Raw genomic sequence first — 16,770 nt, 5'->3', positions numbered from 1 at the left:
ATATTTGTAAGGATTTTGTCCATGAATTCTTCTGGCCCATATTCTGTGCTTTCCCCCAGCCCCTTTCCAACTAACTTTGTCTTTTAAAAACAGATTTAAAGCCTGTGGTTCTTGCCTTGGGCGTAAGAATTGTTTTTTGTAGTTCTTGATGAAGGACAGAGGGAGGAAGTTTTCTTTGAGAAACTATAAGATTTCTATTGCTGAAAAGAGAGGACAGGTGCCCCTTTCCTCTTCAGTCTCTGGCAGTAACACTTTCTTTTAACCTATAGGATGATTCTATCATTTACTCCCATGAAATATCTCCATTTAAATTTAAAAACTAACGCATGGAGAAAGAATGAATTCTAGCCACACAACTAGGTCAGGTCAATAAAAACTAAAAACAGGTCAGGGATAGCCATTGGCAAAGAGGTAAATTAGATGAGGTGTATTTAGTAACTTCATCTCTCTTTCTTTCTCTCTCTCTCTCTCTCTCTCTCTCTCTCTCTCTCTCTTTCTTCTTCTTCTTCTTCTTCTTCTTCTTCTTCTTCTTCTTCTTCTTCTTTCTCTCTCTCTCTCTCTCTCTCTCTCTCTCTCTCTCTCTCTCTCTCTGTCTCTGTCTCTCCCTTTGAGTTTCTGTCTCTGTCTCTCTCTCCTCTTTCTCACTCTATCTCTCTTTTTCTGTCTCTCTCTCTTTCTTACTCTTTCTCTCTCCATCAAGATTAAATGTATTATCTGATAAAGACTTAAAGCAAGGATTGGCTATCTACTTTCTACTTTCTGTTTCTATTTCTACTTTCCCTTTTGTTCTAACACTTTGGCATAATTTTCTTTAGTTATTTTTAAAATTATTATATCTAATGATATCTAATGACCCACAGCCTATCCCTATCTCTTCCACAAATTTCCTCTGAGCAGAGCCAAAGTTTTCTTATAGCTACAATAAGGAAGTTAGGATTTCACCTGCATGAACTTTATAGCTTTTCTGGTCCTCTGTTTCCTCATAAGTCAAATGAGAAGGATTGGAATGCAAAATCATTTCCTGATTTAACTCAGTGATCCCAGAAGACCTCCACAGACTAATTTTCTATTTTCTTCAACCACTTAAGCAAACATTCATTACTTCCTATGTGTAGAACAGAGTACTGAGCACTAGAGGAAGTGCAAATCAAAACTACAGGTTTGGTCCAATTAATGTGACTAATAAAATCCCTTGAAGTATTCAGATGTATTTGAATTTTCACTCTAAGAAGTTATAATTATGTAAAGCAGGGTCATTAGTTTGAGCCCAGTAAAAAGAGACAGTGTGAATTTCCATAATGTGACTACTACATGAGATGCTTCATTTGTGCTGAGTCCCAGTTGTAGCCCATGGAGATTACAGTTCAATGAGAGAATCTAAGCATATATCAAATTACAACAATACAAGATGGTATCCATAATAGGTACATAGAGCAGATATAAAAAAAATTTGCCTACAATATAAGGATAGCAGAGGGGAGTATTTTTATTAACTAGTATATTCAGAATAGGTTTCATGGAAGAGATTCCATTTTAATTAGGGATGTCTAGAAATGTCTTTAGTTCTTAGCTCATTTGGGCAGCAAAGATGACTAATAGAACCAAAGCCCAATGACAGACTATCACTTTCCCAGCTCAGTTATTAATTTTTAGTACTTCTACAGATGTTCTCTGGTGACTTGTTCGGACAGTTGCCCACCTTCCTCACTTCACATGGATTTTGTTGTTGATAAGTGTAGTTAATCAGTCATCCAATCAAGCAATTTTAATAATAGAAGAGGCTCAATTTTATACATCATTTGGTTTAAAGTTTTGCATGGAAGAAATGAAGAAATCTTGATCACTTCACAGAAAATGAACTCTACATAAATCTAACAAGTAATGTCTATTGTGGGATTTTATCAATCTATTGGACCATAGGTAGTGATGGTTTCTTAAATGAAAAACCAAAGGTTCTATTCATTCAAATAATTGCATGCTTTAATTGAATTTTCATAAAATAGCTTAAGAATTTAAAAGTATAAGATATTCTTTTATTAAAATATCAGTATGCATTCCTAGGACGACACTAGATCTGTTGCCATAAAGGCATTTTTTATTTAATGCAAATCCAGTCCCTCAGATGTAGTCCCTTGACTAAATGTCTAAATTCAATAATGATTTATGGAGAGGAGTTCATATTATTTCACTTTAATGAATTGTAGTCCAGCTTGTTTTGTTTTGGGAGAGAGTTAATAAGCAAAAAGAAGGGAAAAAAAGATTTTTTTTTAAAAACCTATAAAATGCAAAGAAAAAAATAAAGTCCCCTCTGAAGTATAGAATTTTGAGTTCTGCCTGGCTATTGCAATGCCACTAAACTCTCTAATTCATCTGTGTTATTACAGTCTAGTAATGGTATCTCAAGATATTGCTAGTCCTTGCCATCAAAACATAATCATAACATAGAGGAACTCTTCTTATTCTGGGTCAGTTCCCTCATATAGTACATCTGACCCCAGAACCTTAAGGTGTTTTTTTTTTTTTTTGGTTGTTGTTATTGCTTTTAATTTATTTAGAGAACCCTAAGTATGTGCAGGAAGAATTAAAAAAATAAAAAGGCCAGGAGTCATGCACTGAAATGAGTAACCACCCTGTCAGTGAAATGTTCATTGTGTGAGCTTCCTGCAGGGTAAGGGGTGGGCATATTCTTCCCTTAAACTAAAAACAAAAACACTTTGGGATTTTTAAAAAATTCCATGATCTTTCACCCAGACTCCCACCAAGACATCCCACAATTTCTCTCTGTATCACTTCATTCCACATTATTTTTTAATTGTACCTTTTTTTTTTTTTTATGTCAGCTCCCTTCCTATGGAGAGAAATATATACTTGACTTGCTTCAGAACAGTAGTTCTTTAACCTAGGGTTAATATCTATCTATCTAGTAATTAATTGATTTATATTTATATATTCCTTTGATGTGACCTCAAGTAGTTTACGGAGAACCACAAAATACTTTTCCTATAAACATATAACATAAAGCAAGAAAAATGAGAACACACCAAAACCCAAGAAAAGCACCCAAGAAATCAGATTTTCCTGACTTGCACTGGTCTATCACAAAGAGACTAATACAATATAACTGTTCTCTTTCTTTTGCTTCTTCTAAAACACATAATTCAGCCTCTATGGAATCATGGGACAGTCTAACACTAGTCCAGAGGTTCAAGTAGACAGACTCAGAATGGGACAAATTGATGTCTTCATTAAGATCAAAGGCAACAACTGATGCCTTTCTATCCTACAGATCAAATGGTCTACATTCTTGATTGCAGTGGTAATAATCTGCCTCTAACGATCATATTCCCCTGTTTACCGTCAAGAAAGGATTAGGGTAACCATGAATCACTGTTTCCCCCATTGGTTTTGCAGGCAGTTAGAGCCTGCAAAAAGGTCTCTCTTTGTTTGGCATACTGGGTCAATGTGGATGCTACCCTGAATCAGCAGTAACAAATAGGCAAATGCCTTATGGTCCAGCTCAACACTTGAGTAGTCTTGTGCATCCTTATCTAACTCCTATTCCTTTTGCTATTAACCTCTCCAAATAGTCATTTCTTCAAGATTCTGATCAGAGGTGTAAGTTGCCACTTTCTTTAACACCATTTTTTTTTTCAAGACCTCCCAACATCAGATAGAGGCTTAAACATAAAAAGTCTAATACTCTGGGAGTCTTTTGTCTCTTGTCAGGAAGGTGTGTTGTTCGGCTTCATTGCAAAAAGAACACTGGTTGACAGATTCTTTCAGGGATCTTAACCAGCTACTACAATAGAATATTGGGGAGCATTGATTTCTGGTCTCTATAGAATATGGTTCAGGCATTTTATTATTTACCTGAGATTCTAAGCCTCTGCATCCCAAACACCATCTCTGCTAACTCCCCCTCACCAATTCCTTAACTTGAGTATCACCTGCCTGGTAAATCAATGGAATTCTTTCATTAAAGAAGACTCTCCCAATATTAGACTCCTTCTGAAGTCTTTCTCTGAAGTATCATTCTCAAAGAACAATATAATCCCTTAAGACTTTGATATTGCTGAGGAGTGTAATCATTTGCTCTGTCAGATCCTAAGAAAACATTCTCTGGAAAGATGTAAGATAATAGTCCAAGGTCACATAGTTAATAAATAGCAGGGTCAGGATTTACATACTGCTCTTCTGACTCTGAATCCAGTAATCTTTCCACAATAACTTGCTGCCTGCTATAAAGATTAACCTGCAATTTTGTACAGTCTCCTCCCAGAATTTGCGTTGAGTCCTTCTGCATCCTCATTGACTCTGCATATTCACTCTCATCTTCAGAGCCATCTGGGTCCACTGGCAAGATCCAGATGGCTGGAGTTGTCTCAGGATATAGTAGGAGACATTGGTCTTTTTAAGTTAAGGTCTTTCCCAGGTTTCAGTTTGACTGAAACAACCCATTTAATGATTAAGGCTCTTTTCCTTTCTTTTCTTTTCCTTTCCTTCCTTCCTTCCTTCCTTCCTTCCTTCCTTCCTTCCTTACTTCCTTCCTTCCTTCCTTCTTTCCTCCTTTTTTTTCCTTCCTTCCCAATTATTCTTAGCCTTCCTCCTCCTTCTTTCTCTCCTCTCCCTCTCTCCCTTCCCTCCCTCACTTATTTTTGGGTATTCCACCCAAAGGAATATAAATTTTGATTGTCAAAACCTTACAAGATATTTTGGGGGTTATGACTAGATTTCTTTTTAAGGACCATACCTTAAACCCAAATCACTGCTTCTCACTGATTGGTCAACAATCTATCCCAGCTCAAGTCTCACTTGATCATTGTTTGGGCCTTGATGGCTATGAGTAAGTATAAATACTTATAGTTTTTGTTTGAGCCAGATACCTCAAGGGGCTTCCCCTCACACACTGATTTATTTTTTTGGACTAGATAAAAGAGGTCATTCTTTGCCTCATTTATTATCTGGGAAAGATCTTAGCTTGGAAGACCAATGGCTCCCACCACATCCAGGGCCAGGACAATTAGAAATGTGTGTGGATCTATATATCTTACCACTGGATCTAGATGGCTTTGGAGAAGAGAATGAGATTGGTTACTGTATATAGCCTACCCTCACTTAAGTCCAATTTATTTGCATGTCATGGTCCTCTTCCAGAGCAAAGGACAAACAACAACTTGTTTGAACAATATGTTTTAGAAGGAGGACATTGAAGGAGTTAGGTAAAGCTTCTTTCTAACAAAGCAATGCAAATCTGAGAAGTCTAATCATCTTGATGGCTTTCTTTATGTGTCTTTATATTCCTATATGGTGTGTATGTCTCTGGGAAAGGTCTTGTGCACTGTTGCATTATAAACTCTCTCTTAGCCAATTGTTAATAACTAAATATTTTCTAATGTGCCGGAAATCACAGATACATAGTATAAACCCTCCCCCTATTGTATGTATGGTCTTATCAATTAAGTCTACAAAACTGCAGGAATAGGATGCCCTAGAGAACTATGTTTTAAGTCTTCATTCAAGTCCTTTTAAAATTGTCACATTACACATTGCTCACTTCCTGATCAAAATTTCTCTTAGGTAACACACTTCATTTATGTATGTTTACATAAATACAATACATAATTCCAATCAGAGTATGAATATGCCTCTTCCAAATAGGGTTATCCTCTAAATCAGAAGAAATCCTATTACTTTGAAAAGAAATCACATTTAAAAAGCTATTCCTTTTAAAATTATTTAAATTTATTGATGTATTATGTTTTGGAATAAGAGACTTTTCCCAAACCCCTTCTGTATTACTAAAGAGCAAACTCACTCCCTCCCTCTCCCCCAAAATTTATTGCTTGCTTACACATAGGAGGGAGCTGTCCATGAACTTTGACAGTATTGCCATAAATTTATGCCTCCCTTTCTCAATCAGAGATAATGATCTATACAGAGTAACTTACAACTATCCTCACCCTCAATTTCTACATAATCCTATCCTGACAGATCTTTGACTAGGTCTTAAGATAAGCCTGTACTAATCTAGGAAGGTCAGTGTCTGCTCCTGCTGTCCCTAGAACATGAGAAAGCAAATAATGATAGGCTCAAATAACAGCAGTACTGCTGGAAGCTCCCATGGGTTTAATTAGTATTTCTAAATTGACCCATCCTTCCCCTATCTCTCTGATGATCTCCAATCTTGCATCTCCAACTACCTTTCAGATATTTTAAACTGGATGTGCAGAAGACATCTCAAACTCTCATGTTCAAAATAGAATTCATCTCTTCTCTTCCTTCCCCTACTACAATTTTCCAGTCCTTCAGGTTCACTAGCTGGGGTTATACTCAACTCTTTACTGTCTCTTACTCCTGTCACTCTCATTATCTAATCTCTTGCCAAGGCTTATCAATTTCACTTCTGGAAAACTCTGGAAAATTCCCCCTCTCTTCCCCAAAAATTTCTTCCCCCAACACTGTCACTACTCTGAGACAGACCTTATAATAACTTCATGCCCAAATTATTGTAAGAGCCTGTTATTGGGTCTGCCTATTTCAGGTCTCTTTCCATTCTAATTCATCTTTCACTGAACCACTAAAGTGATTTTTCTACTTCATAGTTCTAACCATGTTATCCCCACTGCGCTCAATAATTAACTTGAGTGTTTGGCTCCCTAGCACCTCTACAATCAAATATAAAATGTTCTGTTTGTCATTCAGAATCCTTCATGACCTAGCTCCTTCCTACCTTTCCAATCATCTCATATCTTATATCCCTTCTGGTACTCTCTCCTTTGTTGCTCTACAACCAAGATGCTACATCTCTGAGCTTTGGGTATTTTCTCCAATTCTCCTTCCCTCTTCATCTTCTACTTTTTCCCTTGGCTTCCTTTAAATCCCAATAAAAATCTCATCTCCTTTAGGAAAGTTTTCTCAACCCATTTTGATTCTAGTGCCTTCCCTCTTTTAATTATTTCCTATTTATCCTATTTATAGTCTCTTTGTATATATTTATTTGCTTGTTTTCTCTCCCTTCAGTTCTGAACCCCTTGAGGGTGTTTTGCTTCTTCTTGTATCCAGACCACTTAGTGTCTGGCACACTGCAGGCACTTAATAAATATTTATCAAACAATCAACAATTTTAGAATTGACTTTGAATAGGGCCACTCCTACTTTATCACAAAACAGGTGACAATTCCCCTGTAGTTCTTGAATCTGCACATTAATTCCAGAAGACCTAGTCAAAGATCTGTCAGGATAGGATTATGTAGAGAGAAGGAAAGCCAATTCTCCATTTTTCCAGTGTTATCTCCCAGGTATCCCATAACACAGACATGTCAAAAAAAAAAAAAAAATGAGAAGAAGGCTCAGAATGTATCATTCAGGATGTAGCTATGGTTGATTCTACAATGACACAGGTTTATCCTTGTCTAGCCCTTTAGTGTAGTCCTAAATTTGTTGTCATCCTATCATGAAATTGTAAGTACCTGAATGACAAGGATTTTCTTTCTTTTTTCTTTTTTGTTCTTTTCTCTCTTTCTTTATTTCTTTCTTCCTTTTCTTTCTTTCTCTCTCCCTTTCTTTTTTGTATTTGTATGGCTAGTGCTTATAGCAAGGTGATAGGTGCTTATTAAATGTTTATTGACTATATATGAACAGAAATTTAAAAGCACATCTCCTAAAGACATACACAACACATTGGAATGTAGAAATAGACAAAGAAAACTATGAAGATGATCAGATTTCTCAGATATGTGTTGTGCCACAAAGAATCTTCATCTGACACCAATCCAAATATCAGGCCAATGTAATGGGCTGAAGTTTGAGTTGATGCACTTAGGTCCCAAGTACGTGAGACTAAATAGTAATTGGGCTATACTCTATTAATATACATGATTGGATAAAGAATGGTCCCTGCCCACTCTCTGTGCAAGTCCTGATGTGTTGTACAAGAAATGACAATTTTGGTGGGTGGAGGATGAGAGAGGAACAGGAAGAGAAGCTGGGAGAGATTGGGCCTGGAGTCCATTCTCCTAGCTGCTGGTCGTGTGGCTGTGGGTCTAGCTAGCTTCTTGACTCAGCTGCACACATTGCTATTGCCGATTCTCTTCCGCCTCCGATCCTTCTTCACTGAGAATAAAGACTGACGATTTTCCCCTAACCTGAACTCCGGACTCCTGCTGATTTTAAAAATACACAGTCTTCACAGGCCAAGGAGCTGGACTCCCTTTACTTTTTTTTTTTTTTTTTTTTCCCTTATAGGTAGCCTTAGAATAAAGGAAGACTGGCACCACTTTTAGGGCTATTGGTAAGAACCTCTTCCCTTTTGTAGCATCCATCTTTTGCCATAAATTACTGATTGTGATGACACTTTTAGACTACAATTCAGGTATTTGAAATTTCAATATCCATACCCAGAAGAATAAGTCTTCATTTTAAAAAGTGGGATGCAAACTAAAAAGCCCAGAATATAAAAAAAAAAAATGAAATTTGCCAATATTCAGTGAATTCTGGATTCTGAAAATAATATATAATTATACACTCCATTTTTTTAACTTTATAAATAACTCGTGTTTGGTTTATGAAAATCCCATTGTCAATGCACATGAAGTCAGAAATATGAACCATCTTAATTACAAAAGATCAAACAGGCCTTGGAAAGTTAACCAAAAGATGAAAAACGTGACTTTGCTTCAAACACTTGGCTAATTCAGAAATGGCCCAGCAGATTGCATTTCCAGAAATATTCAGTTCTGAGTGGGAAACAAGGGTGAGAAAATTCAGTCATCTGGGAGCTTTGGGAGATGTTCCTATAACCCTGAGAAAATTGGGTGAAGAAAATAAGGTATCTTTTATACCACTGAGATGTAATTGTGCAAACATGAAAACTGTGTCATAATATTTTGGATAAAATTAAACAAGGCAAGTCATGGCACATAACCGAGGGCAGGACTCCAAGTTTGAGACCCAATTTGCACATTAATTAAAATGACTGTCTTTTGCTCTAATAAATAAAATCTTTAAATGATTCTCCTCTCTGAAAAAAAAAGAAACAAAAGCCACAAATCTATTGGCTTTAACAGTTTTTTCATCATTTAAAAATGATTCCATATGTCAAATAACACTGGAAATGACTCTATACATAAATAACATTTGAAAAGGAACTATCAGGCTAATAAAATAATATTCCAAAAGAAATAAGAGAAATCATGACAAATAAGTATAGCCATCCATTGTTCATATGTTTACTATCCACATACAGGTGGAAGATTAAATTACTTCTCTCTAGTTAGGCCATTCCCCAAATAATGTGAACGGGTGAAAATCAAATTTTAAAGCAAACATCACAAACAACAATAATAACTACTGACATGATGTAACATTTGAAAGTTTGCAAAATGCTTCATGTACATTTTTTTCATTTTAGCCTCACAACCTGATAGCGTGTTGTTAACTCCATCATTTAGGATGAGGAAATTCAGGTTCAGAGAAATAAGGTGACTTGCTCATGTTCACAGAAAAAATGAAATTTGATTCTAGGTCTTCCTATTGATAGAGAAAAAGACCAGGCACTAGGTTCAAATTAATTATTATCGTCAAAGGTAACTTAGTGCTTGCTATGTCAGGCACTGTGCTAAGAACTTTATAAATATTATCTCATTTGAATCTCATAACAACCCTGGGAGGTGTTTTTATTATCCCCATTTTACAGATGGGAAAACAGGCAAAGATTAAGTGATTTACCCAAGATCACAAAACTATTAAGTAAGGTAGATTTGAATTCAGGTATTTTTGACACCATACACGGCCCTCTATCTACTGCATCATCTAAATTATTTGCTGTGTGAAACTGAGCAAGTCACTGAATTTCTCTGGTTCCAAACCAGATGTCCTCTAAGGCTCTTTCTAACTCTCAATTCTATCTTAACACTAGGTAATAACCTATAAGAACCTTTTCAGCTCTAAATCTTTTGTCTACTATTCCATACTTCCTCTTAGAAGTTAGCTATTAACAATTAGCTTTTTTCCCCTCATATCCTTATTCCTCCTCACTACCATCCCTGTTCCCTCTGCAGAATGTTGTGAGATGTTCCATTAATTTCTTCATATATTGTGGGAATGATGTGAAAGGAAGCAGGAAATATTTTGCAAGGCTTTATCATGATATTTGGAATGAGCTATTTACAGGGGTAAAAAGCGAGAGAGGCCAGGTATATGAGTCAAAAAGAGAAGTCTTTTCTGGCACAACAGATTTTAACATGTCTGTCATCCATTAGTTTCTCAAAGTACCTGTCTCCCCTACAAGCAGCAAGCACTACTCCAGGGCAATCAAGTTTAAGCCAAACACTGACAATTAAATTATAGTGGAAATTTTTATATAGATGACACAGAGCAACTCCTTAGTTCTTAATGATGTCAGTCTCTAAACTGTGATTCCCTATGTTGACCTGAGGCTTGTCATAAGGACTCTGAATCAATCCCTACCCTTGTGTTTTTCACTAATAAAAATAGCATCAGTCATTTTTCTTTTATAGATAAAATAAAAAGCCCAGATTACTAAAGTGCATATGGACATTCAGAATCAAAATTGATTCCTACAAGGACCAGTCTTGATGAACAACACAAGGATCCCATAATTTAGTTAGATGAAAAAGACATATCAGTTAAAATCAAAGTACTGTTGAGCCTTCACCTGACTAGTAAGCCAAGACCCTAGATAAGATATGATATGGTTCAGCTACTGAAATGTTAAACTTCACTAGGGCTATCATCTCCAAGTATGACATTACCAATGAAAAATGCAGAAGCCTAGACTTCTGGTTCCCATCCAATAGGTTCTTTTTACCTTTGGTTCCATTGAAATGAAGCTGTGCGTTCCTCGGCTTGAGAGAACAGACCTTTTAATTGTCCTGCTATGGTAAAAATGATAATAATCTTTCAGTGCGCCAATCTGTAAATGGGAAGAAGAAAGAAAGAACAAGAAAAAAGAGTTTTAATTTATGAACAAGTTTTCTGCTCTCTGCTTTAAAAAAGCCCTATAAATTATACAATTCCCTGCTATGCTGATATGTTACTTGAACTTTAGTGATCATCTTTCAAAAGAAGGACATCCGATATGAAATGGATGGAGTGTGTGTCCTTGAGGTAGAACTGAGCACAACCCAAGATTATAATGGAACAGCTTAGCTTGCCTGTATCTCCCTTTTTTAATGTTTAATTTATATGCAGCATTTTAAATAATTCTATATCAATCTATATGCATACTGTCTTCATGTAGGAAGTCTAAAAATCATCAAATAGCTATATGGTTATTAAAAAACATTCCATCTCCCTTGCTTACAGAAATGGACTGTAAAACCCTATTGTAAGATTATTTCTATCATTAACTTCACCAAAAAGAAGTCCTAGGCAACAGACCATTCACAAAGAAAATGTGGCTCTGAATTTGTTTCCTACTTTCAGACAACAGAATATATCATTACAGTGTGTATTCATCTGATGAGCTCAAAAAGAACGAAGGCTAGAGGGAGGGAATGGAAATGAGAACTACTCATCCAATTTGCCTGTTAATCTGGTTCTATAACATTACTATTGTGCCCCTTAATCTGATGTCATCCTTACTTATTTTAGCCACTTTGTTTTCATAGTCTTGTCAATATTAGAATCATAAAGACTATTTCAAATAGGCTTGTAAATAAGTAACAGTATACTTTTAAAAACAATCCAAACAAAAAATAGCCCAACTTCCAATCCTAAATAGTAAACTAAAGGCAGCTAGTTTGTACATTGGAAAGAGACTGGATAGGGAGTCAGGGAACTCGAATCTATTACTGATTCTGTTTCTGATTTATCATCATGGAACTTTGGACCAAGATGATGGGAAAACCATGCCTTTAAAAATATGTGCAGTGTTCTCTACTGTATTCTTTGTCTCTCCCTCTCATCCTCCCTGCCTTCCTTCCTTGACCAGCTAGTAAGTTCCTGAGATTGGATTTTCATGTATAGGTATATGTGTGTGTACACATGCCAAAAGAACCCATACACTAAAGTAGTGATGATATATGTTGGTTAAAAAAAAAAAACCAAACAAACAAACAAACTGCCAACACCAAAGAAAGCATAAATCTTTCAAGTGTTAGATAAGAAAATGTGAAGGTTCAGGGAGGTCCTGTGATGTATACAAAGTTACACATCTAATTAGTGGGGAAGAAGGATTAGAATCAGATATATGCTAGAGCCTGTTCTTACTGCTCAGTAAAGTCTATTATTAAATGTTCAGTGTGAGCATTTACTCAGAAATTATCAATTGACAAAATCAATTGTTTCTTGTTAGTTATCTAGACTTATGAAAGTGTTACTGATTTAGACTAAACTTTAAAGTATGTGAATACTTTTTCTCCCCCTTCTGGAGAACCTGGTTGTTAAACACTTAGCACCATGTCCCTAATTAAAACCCACATTTTTTGAATTCTGCTATTCTTAGCATTATACTAGGTAGTGTTTTTGAAATGCCAGCCACTTATAACCTCTTAATCTCTAAGAGGACTGTGGAGAAAGACACTGTTCTCTCCATCCCAATACTAATAGTCTGTGATTTAAAATCCAGAATTTTCTTCTTCTTCTTCTTCTTATCCATTAGTTATCCAGGAAATATAGGCAAAATATTGAATTTCACAACTTAATTTGGTGATAGATACTAAAAACAATATAATACTGCTTATTGATCCCCATGAGACAACACCAGTGAGGCAATATTTTTTTTATTTTACTGTTCAAAAGTTGTTGTTACAAAGGGGTTTTTGTATGTTTTTGTTTTGTTTTTCAAGGGAGGAAAATATGGAAAGGAGAGAAAATAAATACTTTTTAAATTAAAGCATAAAATAAAAATTAAAAATAATGTGGTAGTTGTCAAAGACTGCTGAAAGGTAAAAGGATACATCCAAGATCATGCAGATAAATAAGATCATGTATGTAATGCACTTTTCAAGCCTTAAATAATTATGCAAATATTAGCTATTATACCCAAATGATAATATATTTCTTTAATCACATCTTCCTCTGTTCTATTTATATTCTCTACCACAATGATTACATGCACATGCATGCACACATACACATACACACAGATAGATATATACACACACACACAAGACACAAGAGTAGGGATTTTGAAAGTCTATCCAATTAATGACCTACCCAAAGACCAAAACAGTTATCAATGCTACTTTTTTATTACTATAGCTTTTTATTTACAAAACATTTGCATGGGTAATTTTTCAACATTGATCCTTGCAAAGCCTTCTGCTCCAACTTTTCTCCTTCTTGTTCCCACCTCCTCCCCTAGATGGCAGGTAGTCCAATACATGTTATATGTTAAAGTATATGTATACGTATTTATACAGTTATCTTTCTGCACAAGGAAAATTGAATCTAGAAAGGAAGAAAAAAACCTGAGAAGGAAAACAAAAATATAAGCAAACAATAACAGAAAGAGTAGAAATGCTATGTTGTTGTGCACACTCATTTCCCATAGTTCTCTCTCTGGGTATAGCTGATTATCTTCTTTACTGAACAATTATCAATGCTACTTAAAATTTTTTCTAAATCTTAAAAATCACTTAGCAGTTGTCTGAGAAGTAGGAAGTATAATAGAATACAAACCCCTCTTTTTAAAGGAGAAACTCTGGTTGACTTTGGATAGAAAAACTGGTTGAGCTCTGAGGGGAAATGTCTGAATGAAATCTCTAAAAAGGAAGGAGTAATAACAATTTAAACCTTTAATCTCAATGATCATAGGCAGTGAAACAATAGCAGCCAATATCAAAGTATTCCATAGTATATTTCAAGGAGGGAATTATTGGCCAGTGCTGAGATTCACAGTAGACTTTGAGAAACCCTATTATCAAACAACCTTTGACACCACAAGTGGTTCAGTCTATATAGCTTTTGTGGAGAGTCCATAATTATTTGTTTTCTAAGAATTTTCTTAGCCTGAGCAAAATAAATATGAGAGAAGGTGGAAAAAAGGAAAAAGAGAGAGAAAGAAGCAGCAGTATATGAGTAAAGCTGGAATTAGGAGAGAGAGGGCAGACCTTTGTCATTCCTCATAATATAATAAAAGCTGGAGGCCTCTTTGAGAGTAGAAAAATTTTTATTAAAATAATTATTCAAAAACTTATCTAAAATCTAAAATTTGATTTATCTGAAGATACATTTAAGACCATATTCTTACAAATAACACTATTTCAATCAATTAATATGCACCTATTGGTTACCTACTTGTCCAGGCAATACGCTAGGGATACTACGAATACAAAGTCAAAAATGAAGCAGAGCCTGACCTCAAGGAAATTATATGCTATCAGGGGAGACAAAATGTATATGTGTCTGTTATGTGTATGTATATAATATCCATGTATATGTGTCTGTGTATGTGTATGTATATAATATCCATGTATATATAAATGGAGAGAGTATGTAAATAAAGAAATGACCTTGACCTTGAAGACAAGGAGACCCGAATTCAGAGCTCTCATTTTAGAGGTGAAGAAATTGAGGCACAGAGAAAGATTTGCCCAAGATCACAGAGATGAGGGGGATTTGAGCCTTTCCCGATTCCAAGTTCAAGCCCCCTCTCCCCCGCTTTAACTCTACCCTTTTAACCTTGGAACAACAATGTTCATTGAAATCAAAAAGAGACCTATATTACTACAATGTTAGAATTGACATCTCATGATAACTGACTGGATATGAAGACAGAAGTGAAGGAGATGGAAGAACACCAAAATTTCCCAACATGGTACATGCTGGTCTCATTGACAAAAAGAGGGAAGTCAAGGGGAAGATATTATATTTGGTTAAAGACATATTGAGTTTTAGACGTAATGTAGTATAGTAAAAAGAATCAGTAGACCTGATTCAAAAACTTGCCTAATCTTAGGTAAATGACTTAATCTCAAAGGTCTCAATTTCCTTATTTGCCTAATTAGGTGATTGAATTAAATGGTTTCTGAATTCTCTTTTGCTTCTAGATCTATGATTTTATGAATTCATCAAGAGTGGTAGCAATTCAAGTAGAAATATTCTATAAGCCTTAAGAATCACCATACTGGAGTTTGAGAGAGAGAGAGATCAAGTCATTAACCTATGGATTTGGGAGATATGTCTAATGGGGACAGATAAAGCCAAGTATGTAACTCCCAAGACTAAATCCAAAGGGAGAAAAAGGCCAAGGATAGAATTTTGGGAGATATGGAATCATGAGATAGCCAGATTAAAGAGATTTCTTTAAAAGAACTAAGAAGAAACAAATGTAATCGTTTTGTTGCTCAGTCTTGCACAACTCATTGTCCAAACCTTATTTGTTTTTTTTTTTGTTTGTTTGTTTGTTTGTTTGTTTTTTGGCATAATAGTGGAATGGTTTGCCATTTCCTTTTCTAGCTCATTTTACAGATAAGGAAACTGAGGAGACAGGTTTAAATGATTTGCCCAGTGTCACACAGTTAGTAAGAGTTGGAGGCCAGATTTGAACTCAAGAAAGTGGATCATTCTGACTTCTGGTCTGACTGTCAAATGCACCATCTAGCTGCCCCTAGGAAATAGGAGATGTGAAAAAGAGAGAAAGAGAAAAAGGAGATTGTGGTGTTCCTGATGCCAACAGGGGAAAAACACTTAGAAGGAGATCATAGAATTATAGGAAGAGTGTATAGATCTTAGAAGGTTGACTTGTTCAACCCTTTCATTTTATAAATAAGGAAACAGAATATTAAGTGATTTGCCATCAACGGCAGACACAGGATTTGAATCCAAGTCTTCTGTACATCTGGAACATAGGAAACTGATCAAATCTTTTTTTATTATTCCTTACTCTTCATTGCTCTCTTGGCTCAGTTACTAATTCTGCAAACATAATCAATCATGCCTCAGCTGCTTTCTCACCTCGGATCATCCCTCTACCAGGCTGGCTCCCTTATCCCATTGGTGACATGCTCCTGGGCCTCCATTTGGTGGAAAGATCCAGGCCAGCCATCCTTCATTCTCCTCCTAGTTCTGCTTCTGACGCTTTAGAGTTCCATCCCAAACTCACATTTAGTATCTTCCCCCCATCATGTTTGGCTCCCTTTAATCTGCTGTCTTCCCCTATTGGAAGGAAAAGTATTTCTTTTATTTATATTTATTTTTCTAGCACTAACTACAGTACCTGACACATAGTAAGTGCTTAAGACATGCTTTTTGTCTTGATATTGTCACTTGATTATATAGAAATAGTCTAGTCATTGGGAGCCACAAACACAAAAATTATTTTTCAATTGGGACTGGGATTCAGAAAGTTTGGCAGGGTGTTGGCTCTGCGCTATTGGCTAGTAGATCTCATAGAACCTTTTATAAGGCTGGACAAGAATCAATATCCAATAGTTCAACTATTCAGTCCAAATAAAAGAGACAATAATTTCTATTTCAATAATATCTTTTTTAAAAGCATGCTGATCTCTCTTGCCTCTTTAATATGTGTATCCCTTAAGGACAAAAGTTGTACCTTTTATTATGCATTCTACTGCCTCTAGCATTCCTTGGCCATTTAATAAAAACTAAGAAGAAAAATGCTGTAACATATGTAAAGAGTTGTTCCAAAGAAAGGCACTGTATGAAAACAAAGCTCAGTAACATTATCTGTGGCCCAGCACTCTATCTGCCTCCTCGGCAGTCGGGCAAAACAAATGATACCTCTATTCATATGCTGCACAACAGCATCCAGGACTAAAACAAGGAACAATATATAACCAACAC

At 35.7% G+C, this 16,770-nt stretch overlaps 1 protein-coding gene across 2 annotated transcripts in view; it reads right to left on the bottom strand.

Annotated features, from left to right (window-relative positions):
- PCSK5 (proprotein convertase subtilisin/kexin type 5) overlaps positions 1-16,770 on the bottom strand; it is a 611,928-nt gene that overhangs the window by 539,823 nt on the left and 55,335 nt on the right. For both annotated transcript variants that reach the window (XM_031939641.1, XM_031939639.1), the window contains exon 2: positions 10,829-10,933. In XM_031939641.1, the coding sequence (XP_031795501.1) occupies positions 10,829-10,933 (105 nt within the window). The remainder of the gene's footprint in view (positions 1-10,828; positions 10,934-16,770) is intronic.

The sequence above is a fragment of the Sarcophilus harrisii genome, chromosome 1 (assembly GCF_902635505.1).
Source record: "Sarcophilus harrisii chromosome 1, mSarHar1.11, whole genome shotgun sequence".
Taxonomy (NCBI): domain Eukaryota; kingdom Metazoa; phylum Chordata; class Mammalia; order Dasyuromorphia; family Dasyuridae; genus Sarcophilus; species Sarcophilus harrisii.
Note: the sequence above shows the minus strand (reverse complement) of the source record. Positions and strands in the feature narration are given on the sequence as shown.